We start from the raw sequence: 19808 nt of genomic DNA, 5'->3' as shown, positions 1-19808 counted from the left end.
GAAATTCTCAATTATGGTGGATTTATCAGTGGTGACAGAGTTTCCTATCTTCAGTGCAGTGGGCAGCTGGGAGGAGGTGTTCTTATTCTCCATGGACTTTACAGTGTCCCAGAACTTTTTGGAGTTAGTGTTGCAGGAAGCAAATTTCTGCTTGAAAAAGCTAGCCTTGGCTTTTCTAACTGCCTGTGTGATGGTTTCTAGCTTCCCTGAACAGCTGCATATCACGGGGGCTGTTCGATGCTAATGCAGAACGCCATAGGATGTTTTTGTGTTGGTTAAGGGCAGTCAGGTCTGGGGAGAACCAAGGGCTATATCTGTTCCTGGTTCTAAATTTCTTGAATGGGGCATGGACCTGTCATAAACACGTATAACCACCACGTATAAACACCATATAATGTCATCAAATAATAATCTTAACTAGAAAACACATTTTTTATCAGTTGAAACCCTGATAAAAAGATCATATTATAAGAAATTAGAAATGCTTATACATGCTTATAGTATGTTATAAAGCAGGCTTTAAGAAAAGTGTTACCACTGTATCAATAGAATCAACCTCATGATTTTTATTCTTTATTGTCGCTATTTGATCTCCCATACTATTTTATCTTTCCCATGAAAGTATTGTGTGCATTCTTACTTTTCCGAGCATCAACCATCATTAACGGTATATTGAATATATGATAATCAGTTTTGTTATACGTTTCTTAGACCTATTGTCCAACATGATCTTACATTGACACCTAAGTAACACTGAAAACTACTGTGCCATTTTACTACAGTATTCAGGTAATCATGTTGAAGAGGCAACACATATTAGAATTTTTTCTTAACTGACTTGCCTGGTTAAATAAAGGTTAAAAAAAAATCATGACACAAGGCGAGACCCAGATGCATACACAAGAGGCAGACTGTTGGAGTCCTACAATATTTAATAATCCAATAGGATAAGGCAAGAGAATGGTCGTGGACAGGCAAAAGGGTCAAAAACATTTCAGAGTTCAAAAAGTACCGAAGGGCAGGCAGGATGATCAGGCAGGTGGGAAAGTAGTCCAGTCAGGCAGGGGTCAAAACCCGGAAGACTATCAAAAGAGAATAGCAAATGGAGAATGGGAAAAATACACTGTTTGACTTGACAAAACATACAAGACGAACTGGCACAGAGAGACAGGAAACAAAGGGATAAATACACTGGAGAAAATAAGTGACACCTGGAGGGGGTGGAGACAATCACAAGGACAGGTGGAACAGATCAGGGCATGACAATGTGAACATAAAATACATCCCAATGTCACTCCACGTTAACCCCTGACTAAAATGTCACTTGCTTCTACACCTGCATTGCTTGCTGTTTGGGGTTTTAGGCTGAGTTTCTGTACAGCACTTTGAGATATCAGTTGATGTACGAAGGGCTATATAAATAAATTTGATTTGATTTGACTTGCACACAAACACACACAAATGCCATAAGGTGAAGTCCAGGTCCATTGACATGAATGAATCCACGACAACGTTCGTACCTGTTAGAAAACCACAAGGACAGTTTGTTTGGGGTGGTAGGTAGCCTAGTGGTTAGAGCGTTGGGCCAGCAACCGAAACGGTGCTAGATCAACTCCTCTGCCTGAACAAGGCAGTTAACCCACTGTTCCTAGGCCATCGTTGTAAATATGAATTTGTTCTTAACTGACTTGCCTAGTTAAATTAAAAAACATGTTTATGTGATTGTCGCATGCTTAGTTTATTTGGTCTTGTTGTCAATTTGAGGCTCTTCAATCTTTTCCCCAGTAAGGAACTGCCAGATGCCTCCTCTGTAGTTTTCATTGCCCAGGGCATATAGGAAAACGTTGAAGGTGGGAGAAGTCTTCGCCAGAATAGGAGCCAGCTACAAACACAAAGCCAAACAGAGCAATGTCAATGACTCAGTACTAGCAAGTTCAAAAAGGTGGTACACATTTGTGTCAAAGTACTGTACAGCAAGTTTGATAATATACAGATATATATAGAGGGCTTGATTGACTCAGTTGGTTGGAGTATGATATTTGGCACACCAGAGTTGTGAGCTTGATTCCTGCATGGGCCATTGCACTACACAAGTAGTGTAATGGCCCCTTTGGGGACCAAAGGACCATTAGTTAGATCATCAAGCAGTGCAATTAATGTTACACAGAAACCAAAAGTATTGTATTTGCTTTAGGGTGTTTGTGTATTTGGTAAATGGTGTCAAAGACTTTTGTCATAGACAAAGTAATATGACCTTGAGAAATCTATATGCGGTTTATTGTTAGATTAGATGTGTGTGTGTGGTGTGGGTGTGTACGCACACATGTGTGTGTGCACATGTGTGTGTGCACGCACATGTGTATTGTCCTCACCATCCTTATCTTGGGAGAGACCAGGTTGGCATTCTCAACAGCAGCGTAAAAGGCCAGAACTCCATAGGGTCCCCAGCAGAACAAAAATGTCTTCAGGGGTGTGGCAGTGTTGAACTGTAGAGAGAGGGGCAGTGTTATTACTTATTTTCATCACCATTGATTTAATATGTTTGCTTTGGTAATGTATGTGGTTACACTCTCCATTCAAATAATGCCATTTCAATTAATTAGAGAGAGAGAGAGGAGAGAGAGAACAGCATAAGGGGAGTAGAAGGAGAGGTAAGGGTTGAAAGAAAAGAGGAGAGGGAGGGAGAGAGAGAGAAAGGATTGTTACTATTCGACAATGAATATTGGAAGAAAGAGCGAAAAACGTCTTGGGTCATGGGGCTTACATGCATGTGACGGTCTGGTCACAAGCCTTGGATAACGGCTGGGATAAAAACACAATATCTTGCTTACCATCATTTCATAATCAACTCAACTCAGAGTTTTGCTTGTAAACAAAGACATAATGCACCAAAACAGGTACAGTAAAATGTTGTTCACTGACCATTCAGAGTAATTCCATGTTTCATACTCATACTACACTATACTTAGGGTTAACAGTTTTGTTAGTATGTGTTCTTTTTGAGTACAAATGACGCACAGACTGCAATGCCACTTAACATGTATACAACCTTTGTATCCATACAGGAATGTTAATGACGTGGTTGTTTACAGTGTTGTAGACCTTCCTAGCAGAAACCCAACACAGAGGCATCTGAGAGGAGAGGGAGCTTTGCATTCTGTGTTTTGTGTTTCCAAAGTGATAATGACGTGATTCGTGCATTTGAGTTATTGGACACTCTTTGAAAGTGCGTCCTTGTGTGTGTGTGTGTGTGTGTGTGTGTATGTATGAGAGAGAGCAAGAGAGCGAGAGACAGAGAGAGACAAAGAGAGAACATATATGTTTTCCCCTTTCTATAATCAGTATTACTGTTATTAATTTTTTACTGTTATTGTTGTCATTATCTAACTTTGCTTTAGCAACAGTGGCATTTATCATTCATGCTAATAAAGCTTATCTGAGAGAGCGAGAGCACGAGAGAGAGAGCATGTCTGTGTGTGTGATGCTATTTGAAGGTTACATAACAGTAACAGTGCTGCCTTAGTGAGAAGAGCTCATTGTTTCCTGCAGCATAGACGCCTTTGTGCTCCGGCTACCACAGTGTAAGTCCTAGCTACACCACCGCAAGTAATTGGCTTATGCAACATATAAAGGGAGAGGCAACCTGATTCAGTCCCTCCAGTCTCGTGGGACCTTGTGATGTTATGGTCACCGGGCAGTCATGATTCATGACTGCAGTCAAATTCAACGTGACCGTTTAGTCAAGCTCTGATGTCGCTGATGGTCATTAGTAGCCTACCATACTTGATAACTTCCTGGTACTCAGCATTCTATTGTCCCTCTAATCACTCTGACATCAATGCAAATGCATTCGAAAATCAAATTAAACACTCACGAGAGCCCATGAGCTCATGTTGCGCAACATTTCTATAGGATATGACATTGTGGCCTTTATTAAAAAGGAGGAGGATCCCATCAGGTTTCTATAATCTAGGCCTACTATGTTTATTCCTCAACTTTGCTAATATTAAGCAAATGGCTTCACTTTACAACAGGAGTATAGCCTACCTGGCTGGCATGAAAATGATTCATGGGAAAAGCGTCCTCCATTCGCTATTTAAGTACATAGATGACATGAATTTTTTCCCCTGACCCTGTTCAGAGACAGGTACATGATTATGGTCCATTCTAAAACTAATTTCACACATATAGTATTATTTAGTATATTTAAAGACAAACTTGAATTAAGAAAAGTCTGATGGGTGATAACATTAGCCTTTCACTTGTGAATTATGTATTATCACTGAATGATTCCCATCGTGTACACTGTCAAGTGTCTTCACTGACATTTTCAATCTCTCCCTGACCGAGTTTATAATACCTGCATGTTTCAAGACCACCATATCCCTGTGCCCAAGGAAGCGAAGGTAACCTGCCTAAATGATTTCCGCCCCATGCCACTCACGTCGGTAGCCATGAAGTGCTTTGAAAGGCTGGTCATCGCTCACATCAACAGCATCCTCCAGGACACCCTAGACCCACTCCAATTCGCATAACGCCCCAACAGATCCACAGAGAATGTTGTTCATTGACTACAGCTCAGCATTCAACACCATAGTGCCCACGAAGCTCATCACTAAGCTAAGGACTCTGGTACTAAACACCTCCCTCTGCAACTGGATCCTGGACTTCCTGACGGGCCGCCCCCAGGCGGTAAGAGTAGGCAACAACACGTCTGCCACGCTGACGCTTAACACTGGGACCCCTCAGGGGTGGTAGTTAGGCCCCTCCTGTACTCCCTGTTCACCCACGACTGCATGGCCAAACATGACTCCAACACCAAGCTTTGGTGACGACACAACAGTGGTCGGCCTGATCACCGACAACGATGAGACGGCCAATAGGGAGGAGGTCAGAGAACTGGTGTGGTGCCAGGACAACAACCTCTTCCTCAATGTGAGCAAGACAAAGGAGCTGATGGTGGACTACAGGAAAAGGCAGGCCCCCCCTCTCTTTTGTACACTGCTGCTACTTGCTGTTTATTATCTATGCATAGTCACTTCACACCCACCTACATGTACAAATTACCTCAACTAACCTGTACCACAGCACACTGACTCGGTACCGGTGCCCCCTGTATATAGCTCGTTATTGTAATTCTTATTGTGTTACAGTTTATTATTACTTTTTATTTTAGTGTACTTGGTAAAAAATTTCTTAACTCTTCCATGAACTGTACTGTTGGGTTAAGGGCTTGTAAGTAAGCATTTCATACCTTAAGGGAACATTTCGACATTTTCAGTATGGTTAGTGAGAAAGTCCATATTGCAAATGTACCGTCCCTTACTAGATGTCCGAAAACATTTGTAAAACTCGGGGACGGGCCGAGCGGCAGGGCCAGACCTACCGGGAAGTCATCAAATGAACTTTGTCGGACATTCGGTTTTCGTTTTATAAAATAATCAAATTTTGGTCATTTTTCCGCTATCCCGGAAAATCCCACAAGAGGGCATAAGCAATCAAATTGCAATTTGACAAAACATCACGAATCACGACAGGCCTTATCTCGAAAACTGAAAATATTTCGAAGCCGAAACTTGGTGAGCATAGGCTTGGCATAATGGGCAGTTGGCCCCGAACAAGATGGCGTATAGGCCTCAACGGTTTTTGAGTTATGGCCATTTTTCTGGGATTAAAGGTCCAAAATGAAAATAGAGAAATTATTTTTTCACTTCACGTCAAAGTCAAGGAGCCTCCGGTGTCAATAAAAAAAATCAACCATTTATCTATCGTCAATTAAGAGAAATCGCACAATGACAGATTGGTGATGTTCAAATATAGGTGGTTTTTTTTTCAACAGTTACAGATCCAGTTGCAGGGTGTTCATACGAATATTTTTAAAGTGTGCTGCGGAGCTCTGCGAGATTTCTGTGATTTTCTGAAATAACACACACTCACTAAACCCTCCGTAAATAACTCAGTTCTTAATGTAAAGACTTAAAACTCAGGATTCTGTAAAGGCATACCCCAATGAGGATATGAGTTTATTTATAGCTTCCTGTGCCAACAGGAAGTGCCTTAAATGGTGTCATAGTGGCTGTTTCCAAGGGTTAAAAAGGTCAGATCTTTTCAAAACTTCAAATGTGTGATTAGACAACCCTCCTGAACTGTAAAATCAGTCATTTCTCCCAACAGATGTCAAAGAAAAGCTCTCACACACACACAGCAAGGATGGAGTGACAAAGCGCGGTGCTTAAAGACACAGAGAGCAGGCAATGGCATAAACATAATCCCAAGGCCGTGCCGAGTTCAACGAGATATCCCGCTTGACCGTAGCTCGCTCGGTCTGAGAGCAGCGACCATTAGAAAAGTAGGCCCAAAATGAAGCCTGCACCACAATGTCATTTGCTTTTGGGTGACAGTGAGAGAACCGTTAGGGTGAGAAACACAATTCGACCTCAGGTACGTTCCTAAGGTCCCCCCGATCCATGCAAGCCTATCCTTGACCGTGTGGCATTAACCCTTCACAGTTAAAAGAAGGTGTTTACATCAAACAGTTTGCATTGACTTCTCTCCCCATATAAATACATTGCCTGCTCCTCTAAATTCAACCTGAGGCCTATGTGGGTTATGAATGCCTTATGAACCTGTCTTTGATGACAGTCAATCAGAACACTATGAGGTCTACCTGTGTCAATTCTAAGCTTCCTGGACCAACCGGAAGTGCTTAAAATCACCCTAAAAGTGTATATCCATACCCTGCCTGCAATTTGATAGACATAGTGCATTGAACCCTGTGTAAATCAGTCAATTCTTAACCTAAAGGCTTAAAACTCAGGATTCTGTAAAAGCATAGCCCAATGAGGATATGTGTTGACTTATAGCTTCCTGTGTCAACCAGAAGTGCCATAATTGGTGTCTCAGGGGCTGTTTCAAAGGGTTAAAAAAATCAGATCTGTCCAAAACTCCATATGTGTGATTAGGCAACCCCCATGAACTGTAAATCAGTCATTTTTCCCATAAAAATTCAAAGGAAAACTAAATCACACAGATACACAACTTGGATGGAGGGACGTATTGGGGTGCGTAGAGACTGACACTGCCTCCAATAGTTAGCTTTGTTCGAGCTAAAAAAGAACCGTCAGACCTAGAGTTCCGAAACTTTAGAAACCTGTTCTAGACCTCAGGTCGATAGTGCGTGGTGAGTTAGGTGGCTCTAGAAGGTTCTCGAACCGAGAAACAGCCTCGTACATTTGCAATGACTTCAATTCATTTTGACCATTACGAAAATGGCGACATTTAGTAAAGTCTCAGAGACACAAGACTAGGTGCATTGAAACCGGCTCGGCCCATAGAGACGGACCCCAACGTTTCTGTCAGATAGCTCATTCAAGGACCCCGTAGCAAGTCATGGAAAAAAAGTGGATTTTCAGCACCAATTAGGGTTTTACTCGGGCACCGAAGGACCTATCGAGCCGAAACTCGGGATTCGGGGTCGCCTCACATAGGACTACACATAATGTCCGAACTGGACCCGTAGCTAGAACGTAACTATGTGTTTTACGTTTTTATTATGTTTTATAATGAAGGCGCTTTGAATTATGGGCCTGCTCTGAAATATGTGATGGTTGGCTTCTAAATGAATCGGAAAAAGTGGGTTTGGTGTCAATTGGTATCAGTTTGGTGTCAGAATGACATCTAATTGACTGATGGACACTGACTTGCTAGTTGACTTTTGTACATTTGCAATATGTTTAAACGGAGAGGGACCATCACCAAAATGGCATTCTGAAATCAACACTAAAAATGGCATCACCATAGTCTCCAGACTGTGCCAAATTCAACGAGACGCCGAATTCAACGAGGGTTGGGCTCTGAGTGCAGCGACCTTGATAAAAAGTAGGCCCCAAATGTAAGCTCTCAATGTCATTTGCTTTTGGGTGACAGTGAGAGAACTTTTGCATTTCAATTTTGCATTTCTGCAGTATTTTTGAGCATTTCAAATTCGTGATGGTAAATGCCCATTGAAACATATTGCAAATGCACGTGCACTTGCAATATGATTCAACAGTGAAAAAACATCACCAAATGGACATAATGAAGTCAACACAACGAGCGATGGAAAGGAACAACTATCACTGCCCGGCCATCCTGTGTTCATCAGGTCAGTCAATTTTGCAATGTATGCCAAATTCTGCATGCCAAATTCGTGATGGTAAATGCCCATTGAAACATATTGCAAATGCACGTGCATTTCAATGCCTTATATGCCTTATGCACAAGTAAAAAAAATATATATGATAATAAAAGTTGACAAAAGTATATTCTACAGTTCTTACGCATGATTAATTGACAAAAACTGAAAGAATTTCAAAAAACGGTCCAGAAAGTACTTTTTTAAGGGGGTGATACGTTTTGGAAAAAAGTTCACATTTTCGACTTTAGACTTCCTATGAAATCATATTGCAAATGGAAAAAACCTTAAATGCACAAGTACATTTAAAAAAAATGATGATAATAAAATATGACTAAAGTATGTTGATACAATTCTTAGACGTGTGTAATTGACACCCCAAAAAAATTCACGGTGTGTGAAGTTTTTTCAAAAAAGTTGCTATTTTTGACTTTTCTTCCTATGAAATCATATTGCAAATGGAGAAAACATATGCCTATGCACAAGCAAAAAAAATGATAATAAAATATGACTAAAGTATGTTGATACAGTTCTTATACATGTGTAATTGTCACAAAAATCTAAAGAATTTTGAAAAACGGTCCAGAAAACACTTTTTTAAAGGGGTTGCTAGGGTTTTTAATTTTTTTGACTTGTGTTGCATTTGCAATATGAAAAACCACGGTGGAGCGCACTCGCCACCTGTTGGATTTTTAAAGTGTTACACCTGGCATTTGCAATCAACTTTGAACAAAACAAAAATTGAGTGGTATTGGACACTGTGTATATGGTTTGTCCAGTGCCAATGACTTCCCATTCATTTTTGTCCATTTCAGGGGGGTGTTCCCATACATGCATAATCACATTTGTGGTCAACTTTGAGAATGGTGTTTTCCCACTATTGATTGCATTTTAGAACATTCGCGCTTATAGCCTACTGCCGTGTGTGTATTGATGCGCTTATAATGTGAAGAGATAGCCTAAGAGTTTATCAACATTTTAAGTTCTGATCTGTTGCATCAGCCTTATTGCTTTTAAAAGTTTTTTTGATGCGAGTGGTTGCATTCATTTGGGATCTATCGCATCCCACAACTGTCTCAGAGTATGTTTGGAACATTTAGTCGCATCATGCAGCCTTAGAATGTTTTAAAAATCAAAACAAATAGTCTAACATTTGTATCACAACTAATGTTACATAAATAACTCAAAATTAAGCATAGAGGAGGACCTGTTTCTTCGTTAACTGCTCAACACAGAATAGCCGCATGTGCCCACACTCTCGGAAATCATTTGGAGAAAATATCCTTTTTATTTTATTCATATATGTTCAACTGTATTCTTCATACTGTAAAATAAAATAATATAAAATAATGACAAGGAATTTTAAGCAAATCTTGTCTGCTAAATGAACTAGTGTAGCCCAAAGCCATATGGCATAGTCAGATCAGGACCTAACAAAAGGACAACAGTTTGCTATTCTATTCTTCTGAAATAGACTACATTTTCTTCATATCATGTTTCTTTAGATCTGTCTAAATTAAATAATGGATTTATTGTGATGGTGTAAGCTATATTAAATAGATTTATTAGACTTTTTAAAATGTAGATGTTCCAAATGTCTGCATTGGTGGCTTGTAGGCTATGCCGTGGAAGCCAGAAGATGTAAATTTACCAGTCAATTACCGTGAGACCGGCAGTTATTTGCTTGACAATCACCGGCTGACAACATTTCTTGACCGCCAATGCCCTAGTGGGACCTACAGTACAATCTACTAGTCTACTGTGACTATTCAACAGTACAATGGATTCATTTAAGTCACAGTGGCTGCATTCCAAACCTTGGGGCTTTCATGGTCTACACCAGGGTTGGGCAACTCCAGTCGAGGGCCTAATTGGTGTCACACTTTTTCTCCATCCCTAGCAAACACAGCTGATTAATCAAATTTCATTCTAAACTGAAGATCATGATTAGGTGATTATTGGAGTCAGGTGTGTTAGCTGGGACTGCTGCAAAACTGTGACACCAATCAGGCCCTCGAGGACTGGAATTTCCCACCCCTGGTCTACACATTGCAGGGCTGAAAAAACTAAATAGATTAACATTAGCACTATGGGGATTGTTTCTCCTCCCTAGAACTCAAATAAGCAGTGGTCAGTCATCGATAGACAGGGGGAACATTTTGGAACTGAGTGGATACTTTTTAAATGCAGCAATCTTTGAAGGTATCACTGAAATGATGTGAAATTTGGAAATATAATCAATGGATCACTTGCATTCACCTATCGAGTCATGTTAGAGCAGTGATTCCGTCAAGGTAGCAGGGAGGGAAGTGTGCATTTTGACAGTATCAGATCAGGGCCATAATAGTGGACATGCTTCTTGAACCTGTTAAGGCTCGGGACAATACTGCCCCCTTTGGATGAATTACGTGCCCATAGTAAACTGGAAAAAAATCTGTCCAAAATTGCTAATATATGCATATAATAATTATTATTGAATAGAAAACACTCTAAAGCTTCTAAAACCGTTTGAATTAAGTCTGTACGTACAGCAGAACTCACAGGGTGTCATGCATAGGTGTAATAGGTGGCAGGGAAGTCAGGCGCAGGAGAGTCAAATGGAGTGTAAAAATTGAGTATTTTAATAAAGTCCCCGTAGTATGCTCCATAACACTAAAAGTACATAACAAACAAACATGGGTACAAGGACCCGACGCGCACCTATACAACAAACACACTACACTGACAATAAAACAATCTCTGACAAAGACATGAGGGGAAACAGAGGGTTATATACACAACAGGTAATGAATGGGATTGAAAACAGGTGTGTGGGAAGACAAGACAAAACCAATGGAAAATGAAAAAAGGATCAATGATGGCTAGAAGACCGGTGACGTCGAACGCCGAGCACCGCCCGAACAAGGAGAGGCAACGACTTCAGCAGAAGTCGTGACAGTACCCCCCCTGATGCGCGTCGACACCGGCCTCGGGGACGACCCGGAGGGCGAGGTGCAGGGCGATCCGGATAGAGACGGTGGAATTCTGATAACATGGAAGGATCTAACACGTCCTCCACCGGAACCCAGCATCTCTCCTCCGGACCGTACCCCTCCCAGTGCACGAGGTACTGAAGGCCCCTCGCCCGAAGTCTCGAATCCAAAATGGATCGAACAGAGTACGCCGGAAACCCCTCGATGTCTAGAGGAGGCGGAGGAACATCACGCACTTCAGCCTCCTGGAGCGTGCCAGCCACCATCGGCCTGAGGAGAGACACATGGAACGAGGGTTAATACGGTAATGAGTGGGTAGTTGTAACCTATAGTTGTAACCTCGTTCACTCTCCTCAGGACTTTAAACGGCCCCACAAACCGTGGACCCAGCTTCCGGCAGAGCAGGCGAAGGGGCAGGTTTCGGGTCAAGAGCCAGACCCTGTCCCCTGGAGCCTCACTGCGGCGACGGTCTGCACCAATTTTCTGGCGGCTTATGCCGAAACCAATTTTCAACCGCAGGGGCCTCGGTCTGGCTCTGATGCCAAGGAGCCAGAACCGGCTGATACCCTAATACACATTGAAAGGGAGTAAGGTTAGTGGAGGAGTGACGTAGCGAGTTCTGAGCCATCTCTGCCCAGGGCATGAACTTCGCCCACTCCCCCGGCCGATCCTGGCAATAAGACCGCAGAAACCTACCCACATCCTGGTTAACTCTCTCCACCTGCCCATTACTCTCAGGGTGAAAACCTGATGTAAGACTAACCGAGATCCCCAGACGCTCCATGAACGCCTTCCAGACCCTTGATGTGAACTGGGGATCCCGATCAGACACTATATCCTCAGGCACCCCTTAGTGCCGGAAAACGTGTGTAAACAGGGCCTCTGCAGTTTGTAAGGCCGTAGGGAGACCGGGCAAAGGGAGGAGACGACAGGACTTAGAAAACCGATCCACAACGACCAGGATCGTGGTGTAACCCTGTGAAAGTGGAAGATCAGTCAAAAAATCCACCGACAGGTGCGACCACGGCCGTTGAGGAACGGGTAGAGGTTGTAGCTTACCTCTGGGCAGGTGTCTAGGAGCCTTGCACTGGGCGCACACCGAGCAGGAAGAAACATAAATCCTCACGTCCTTAGCTAAAGTGGGCCACCAGTATCTCCCGTCAAGACAGCGCATCGTCTGACCTATCCCAGGATGACCAGAGGAGGGTGACGTGTGAGCCCAATATATCAATCGGTCGCGGACAGCAGACGGAACGTACAGACGACCAGCTGGACACTCAGGGGAGAAGGCTCTGCACGTGACGCCCGCTCAATGTCCGCGTCCAGCTCCCACACTACAGGCGCCACCAGACACGAAGCTGGGAGTATGGGAGTGGGATCCATGGACCGCTCCTCTGTGTCATACAGCCGAGACAATGCGTCTGCCTTAACGTTCTGGGAGCCTGGTCTGTAAGAAAGAGTAAACACAAAACGAGTGAAAAACATGGCCCACCTTACCTGGCGAGGATTCAATCTCTTCGCCTGCCGGATATGCTCCAGATTGCGGTGATCAGTCCAGGTGAGAAAAGGGTGTTTAGCCCCCTCAAGCCAATGCCTCCACACCTTCAAAGCTTCTACGACAGCTAACAGCTCTCGGTTCCCCACATCATAGTTTTCTTTGAAAAGAAAGCACAAGGGCGAAGCTTCAGTGGCGTACCCGAACGCTGAGAGAGCACTGCTCCTATCCCAGCTTCGGATGCGTCCACCTCCACTATGAATGGCAAAGAGGGATCCGGATGAGCCAGCACAGGCACCGAGGTAAACAGAGTCTTCGGGTGCTCAAAAGCCCTGTTCGCCTCAGCCGACCACTGCAAGCGCACCAGGCCCCCCTTTAGCAGTGAGGTAATGGGAGCTGCCACCTGAACAAAACCCCGGATAAACCTTCGGTAGTAATTGGAAAACCCCAAAAAACGCTGCAACTCCTTTACCGTGGTTGGAGTCGGCCAATTACGCATGGCTGTAATGCGGTCGCTCTCCATCTCTACTCCTGAAGTGGAAATCCGATGCCCTAGGAAGGAGATGGATTGTTGGAAAAACAAGCATTTCTCAGCCTTGACATATAGATCATGCTCCAACAGGCGACCAAGCACCCTGCGCACCAGGGACACATGCTTGGCGCGTGTAGCAGAGTATATCAGAATATCATCGATATACACCACTACACCCTGCACGTGCAGGTCCCTGAAGATCTCATCTACAAATGATTGGAAAACTGATGGAGCATTCATCAACCCATATGGCATGACCAGGTACTCATAATGACCTGAGGTGGTGCTAAATGCCGTCTTCCACTCATCACCCTTCTTAATACGCACCAGATTGTACGCACTCCTGAGATCCAATTTTGTGAAAAAACGTGCCCCGTGCATTAACTCAATAATTGTATTGATCAGAGGTAGCGGGTAACTATATTTCACTGTGATTTTATTAAGACCTCGATAATCAATGCACGGGCGTAAACCGCCATCCTTTTTTTTCACAAAAAAGAAACTCGAAGAGACGGGTGAAATGGATGGCTGAATGAACCCCTGGTGCAGGGATTCAGAGACATATGTCTCCATAGTCTCCGTCTCCGCTTGCGACAGGGGATACACGTGACTCTTGGGATATACAGCGTCTACCAGGAGATCTATCGCACAATCCCCCCGTCGATGGGGTGGTAATTGAGTCGCCTTCTTTTTACAGAAGGCGAGCGCCAAATCGGCATATTTGGGGGGAATGCGCACGGTGGAGACCTGGTCTGGACTTTCCACCGTAGTAGCACCAACGGAAACCCCTAAACACCTACCTGAGCATTCTCGCGACCACCCCGTGAGAGCCCTCTGTGGCCAAGAAACAGTGGGGTTATGACAAACTAACCAGGGTAGGCCCAGCGCCACAGAATACGCAGGAGAATCAATAAGGAAAAGACTAATCTTCTCCTTGTGACCCTCCCGCGTTATCATACACAAAGGTGCGGTTACATCCCTGATAAACCCTGACCCTAATGGTCGACTATCTAAGGCATGAATAGGGAAAGGCATATCCACAGGAACAATAGGGATCCCTAAACTATGAGCTAGACTTTTATTAATGAAATTCCCAGCCGCACCTGAATCTACTAGCGCCTTATACTGGGAATGCAGTGAAAAATCAGGAAAAGAGACAGACAAACATTAGTGCAGCAGAGGGCTCTGGATGAGAATGGTGCCTACTCACCTGGGGGTAACAACAGAATACCCTGCCTGCCCTCTCTATTCCCAGAGGAACCAACCCGGCACCGACCAGCAGTGTGCTCTCTGCGACCTTGAATGGTGCTCGAGCGGGAACCCCCTCCGTTCTCCCTGCGCACCATCCCTCCCAATTCCATAGGTTCGGAAGAGATGGTGCGGGAGGATGGAACAACCAGACCCCGATCTAGACGTCCACGAGTAGCCAGCATGTTGTCCAGCTTGATGGACATGTCCACCAGCTGGTCGAAGGTGAGGGTGGTGTCTCTACAGGCCAGCTCCCGACGGACGTCCTCGCGTAGACTACACCGGTAATGGTCGATCAGGGCCCTGTCGCTCCATCCAGCGCCGGCAGCCAAGGTCCTAAACTCCAAAGCAAAATCCTGTGCACTCCTCGTCTCCTGCCTCAGATGACAGAGAAGCTCACCCGCTGCTTTGCCTTCAGGTGGGTGATCGAATACTATCCGGAAGTGGCGGGTGAACTCCTCAAAATGGTCCAGCGCCTCATCCTCCCTACTACACACAGCGCTGGCCCATTCCAGGGCTTTCCCGGTGAGGCATGAGACGAGGGCGTAACTCTTCTCACGGTCAGATGGTACTGGGGAGGCCGTGGCTAGATACAAGTTCAGTTTAAGGAGGAAACCCTGGCAGCCGGCAGTATCTCCGTTGTATCCCGTAGGTAGAGATAAATGGATCTTTGATTCCGGAGAGGAAAAAACATTGACGGGAGATTCCGGTTGTGGTGGTGGTGGCGCTGGAGAAACTCCCTGTCTCTCCCAGCGATCCATTTTCATGACAATGTGATCCATGACGGAGCTGATAACGTCAAGCTCCCTCGCTTGTTCTTGAACGCGTTCCTCCAGGTCCATGGGCATAGTGTCCTCTCCTGCTGACTTCATACATGGTCAGAGATTCTGTCATGCATAGGTATAATAGGTGGCAGGGAAGTCAGGCGCAGGAGAGTCAAATGGAGTGTAAAAATTGAGTATTTTAATAAAGTCCCCGTAGTATGCTCCATAACACTAAAAGTACATAACAAACAAACATGGGTACAAGGACCCGACGCGCACCTATACAACAAACACACTACACTGACAATAAAACAATCTCTGACAAAGACATGAGGGGAAACAGAGGGTTATATACACAACAGGTAATGAATGGGATTGAAAACAGGTGTGTGGGAAGACAAGACAAAACCAATGGAAAATGAAAAAAGGATCAATGATGGCTAGAAGACCGGTGACGTCGAACGCCGAGCACCGCCCGAACAAGGAGAGGCAACGACTTCGGCAGAAGTCGTGACACAGGGCAGCCAATCTCCCAAACTATTTTTCTCATCAGGAAAGTTGGGCCAACTTTGACATCATCGCCCCCACCCTTCCCAACCAGCTATGGATCTGGGATCAGTTTCTATGTCTTCCGCGAGATGTCTTCTATCAGTAGAGCGTTTAATTGTGCAAATCCCGCGAGCTTTGACCCTTTGGCAGGCAAAATACTGGGTGTCGCGAGAAAATAGATGCGCGTTCTGGCGCGAATTGTACACAGTCATGCCTTTGTTCCAGATTGTCTGAGAGGAGTTGCTTTTGTCCGGTCGAATCGCCAATTGTTTTGTACGTTAATAACATCCTAAAGCTTGATTCTGCACTTAGTTTGACCAGTTTAGTCGACACATAATATGTAATTTTGAAGTTTTGATGCGCAACCCCTCGAGACCAGAAGTAATTTTAGATGCATTTCAGCTGGAATTTGTCGCATTTGCTAACACAAAGACACACGACTTGAAACCAAACGCTGTTTTGGGTAAGTATGACTCCTTCCACTACATTCTGATCGAAGACCATCAAAGGTAAGGGAATATTTCTGTTGTAATTTTGTGTTTCTGTTGACTCCAACATAGCGGAGAAATATTGCTTACGTCTGAGCGCCGTCTCAGATTATTGAATAGCTAACGATTTCTGTAACGTTAAAAATAAATGTGACAAAGCGATTGCATTAAGAAGCAGCGTATCTTTCTAACTATATGTAGAACATGTATATTTAGTCAAAGTTTATGATATGTATCTGCCGTTATCTGGCGGAGTTATCTATAATTTCTCCTGACATTTTTTTTAGCATTTTCTGAACATGGCGTCAATGTAAACGGAGATTTATGGATATAAATTGCATATTATTGAAAAAAACATAAATGTACTGTGTAACATGTCCTATTACTGTCATCTGATGAAGATTTTCAAAAGGTTAGTGAATTATTTTTCTTTTAATCCTGCGTTTGTGATTGCATCTTTTGTTCGACAAAATGGCTACATATCGTCTGTGTCTTTGTGGTGGTTTGATATACATATGTGCTATGTTTTCGCCGTAAAACATTTTAGAAATCTGACTCGCTGGGGAGATGAACAAGGTGTTTATCTTTTATTTGAGCTATTGGACTTGTTAACCTCTCTGGCCCACCCGGGACGCAACCGCACCCCCTGCCAACAATAAATGCAAATGCGCTATGCCAAATGCTAATAGCACTCTTTAAAACTCAAACGTTCATTAAAATTCACATGCAGGGTACTCAATTCAAGCTACACTCATTGTGAATCCAGCCAACGAGTCAGATTTGTAAAATGCTTTTCGGCGACACCCCGAAATAACAGAAGGGGACGTAAACAAAGGAATTAGCGTAGCCAGCGCTACACAAAACGCAGAAATAAAATATAAAACATTCATTAACTTTGACGAGATTCTTTGTTGGCACTCCTATATGTCCCATAAACGTCACAATTGGGTCTTTTTTTTCGATTAAATCGGTCCTTGTGTACCCAAAATGTCCATTTATGAAGACCATCAGATCCAGGAAAAACACATTTTTTAAACGCAACGTTATTTTTTTAAATTAAAAAAGTTGCCAATAAACTTTGACAAAACACTTCAAACTACTTCTGTAATCCAACTTTAGGTATTACTAAACGTTAATAAACGATCAAATTGATCACGAAGCGATCTGTATTCAATAGGCACAAGTTTGGGAAACGTAGCCAACTTTTCCGGTTCCATTGTTTACAGCTGTGGACTTGACAACCGGATGTGGCTATTACTCAGATGACCAACGATTTAGTTGAATCGAAATCACAACACTGGCGACATCGTGTGGAAGCTATAGGAACTGTATTCTCAGCCTTAAGTATTTTTCCTTCCAATAGACAAATCATGGACTGGCAGATTGATTTTTTCTCCGTCGATTGAGTGACCAGGTTTTCTGGCGATTTTGACCACGGAACTCGTTCTGTTATAGTCACAGACACCATTGAACCAGTTCTAGAAACTTCAGAGTGTTTTCTATGCACACATACTAATCATATGCATATACTATATTCCTGGCATGAGTAGCAGGACGTTGAAATGTTGCGCGATTTTTAACAGAATGTTGAAAAAAGTAGCCCGATCTCTAAGAGGTTTTAATGTGTGGAGGTTCAATATTTCTAAGAATATTTTTGCATTCTGTGCCCCACTTTTTGAGTTGAGGGGGTGGGGGGGTGCCCTTGGGGAACGTGTAGCGTGAACACGTTAAATTCATGACTTAAATATCCCTATATTTATGTTATTACGGGGCTATAAATCTGTTATTAGTGCACCTGCGCAGGAGTCTCGTTGCTCATGAACCTGGCCTGAGTGCAATGGCAACCATGTAGTGTGCTAATAAGGTTTAGTAAAAATTGTTCAACTGGAACCTTGTCGTTGTGTCATTTCGAGTTAACATTGGTAGCAGAAGATGGCTAATAACGACAATGTGCCACCTCGGTTCGATGAGAAGAGGTTGTATGAAAGTTGGAAAAATGAGCTTGGGATCTGGACACGGGTCACTAATCTGGACGATAAAAAGCAAGCACTTGCGGTGGTATTATCGCTCTTGGGTGTAATATTTGTGTTGTGGAGAAATGACCAGGCAGGAGACAGTTAGGAGTACAGTTAGTTTTCGTTTAGTGAAAAACCCCTCGTGCTCTACAGTTCCCGGCACCCTAGTGCGCATGTGCATTTCCTATTAGGTGTAGTAATGTAACACCGCCGTGATACATTACTGCTTAGTAACAGCATAGTAACTAATATGCTGGGGCGGCAGTGTAGACTAGTGGTTAGAGCATTGGACTAGTAACCGAAAGGTTGCAAGTTCAAATCCCCGAGCTGACAAGGTACACAATCTGTCGTTCTGCCCCTGAACAGGCAGTTAACCCACTGTTCTAGGCCGTCATTGAAAATAAGAATTTGTTCTTAACCGACTTGCCTAGTAAAATAAAGGTTAAAAAATAAAAATAAAAAAAATAAACAGATGTAGATCCCAGATACTACACACCACCCCCATAGTGTTTAACTCCCAGAGAACAAGGTAAATATGATAGGGAACTACTAATGCAATATCTGAACAATGCATTCTTAAACAGACTTTTCAGAGCCCAGCCCAAATCCAGGGAATTATTCTGCCCCAAAGATGGAGTTTGTGTCCTAATAACTAACCCAGGTAATGTCATTTTTCTTTCCTTTTATCAAGAACATATTACAGTGTTTGTTTGTTTTACTGTCTGTTACCTCCTTAACCAGCTCAACTCACAGGTCAAGGTCAAGCTTTTGAGGTGCCCTTCGCTGTCGAATAGGATATCTCCGCTCCTCCTGGGCTTCCGGTGGTAGGCCAGGTTCAGGTGGAAGGTCAGGCTCTGTCTCTCCCGTACGTCCAGAGTCAGGAGAATAGTCCTGGGGTCGTTATTGTTCTTGTTCTCTCGGCATGTCTCTGCTGGGGCGTTGGACCATAGCAGATGATCCACATGAACGTTGACCTGGCAATGACGAATTTGGACTTGGTAAGTCAAAGGTCCTCTGCATTGCAAGATCACACCTGAGTTCCACAGGCGCTTGGGGTGTCTGAAATTACGTATCATCACCCTCTCTCCCTCTGTGAATTCTCTGACAGTCATTGAGTGTCTGTCATGAGCTTTCTTCTGCTGTAGCTGGTGCTTTGCCACAGTGCTTGACAAGTCTGGTTTCAACAATGTCAGGCGGGTACGTGGTTGGCATTTCAGAAACAGTTCAGCTGGTGTACATTCCGTTACTGTGTGTGGTGTGTTACAGTAAGAAAACAGGAACAGGGGAAGCCTTTGGTGGTTGGGGACAGACTGAACTTTGAGTCTAGTCCAGGCCTTCTTAAAGGTTTTGCACGTCTCTCTCTGCTGCTCCGTTTGATGCCGGATGGTAAGGTGGTGACAGGATGTGCCTTACTCTGTTGCTCTTAAGAAACATTTCAAAATCGTTTGACGTGAAAGGAGGGCCATTGTCTGATACGGGCTCCTTGACTAGTCCAAAGGATGCGAACAGGTTTCTGAGACGATTGATGGTCTTCTCAGCTGTGGTCAGTTGAGTAGGGAACACTTCAATCCA

At 43.7% G+C, this 19808-nt stretch overlaps 1 protein-coding gene across 1 annotated transcript in view; it reads right to left on the bottom strand.

The window, feature by feature from the left end:
• Nucleotides 1–912: 912 nt before the first annotated feature.
• The window catches only part of LOC135510762 (RPE-retinal G protein-coupled receptor-like), a 44405-nt gene continuing 25509 nt past the window's right edge, over nucleotides 913–19808 (bottom strand). Inside the window, exons 6-7 of the mRNA XM_064931952.1 lie at nucleotides 2373–2486; nucleotides 913–1882 (exon numbers count right to left, since the gene is read on the bottom strand). Of these exons, the coding sequence (XP_064788024.1) occupies nucleotides 1739–1882; nucleotides 2373–2486 (258 nt within the window). The 3' untranslated portion in view covers nucleotides 913–1738. The remainder of the gene's footprint in view (nucleotides 1883–2372; nucleotides 2487–19808) is intronic.

This window comes from Oncorhynchus masou, chromosome 23 (assembly GCF_036934945.1).
Source record: "Oncorhynchus masou masou isolate Uvic2021 chromosome 23, UVic_Omas_1.1, whole genome shotgun sequence".
In the NCBI taxonomy this organism is placed as follows: Eukaryota; Metazoa; Chordata; class Actinopteri; order Salmoniformes; family Salmonidae; genus Oncorhynchus; species Oncorhynchus masou.
This window is presented reverse-complemented; position numbering and strand designations above follow the sequence as displayed.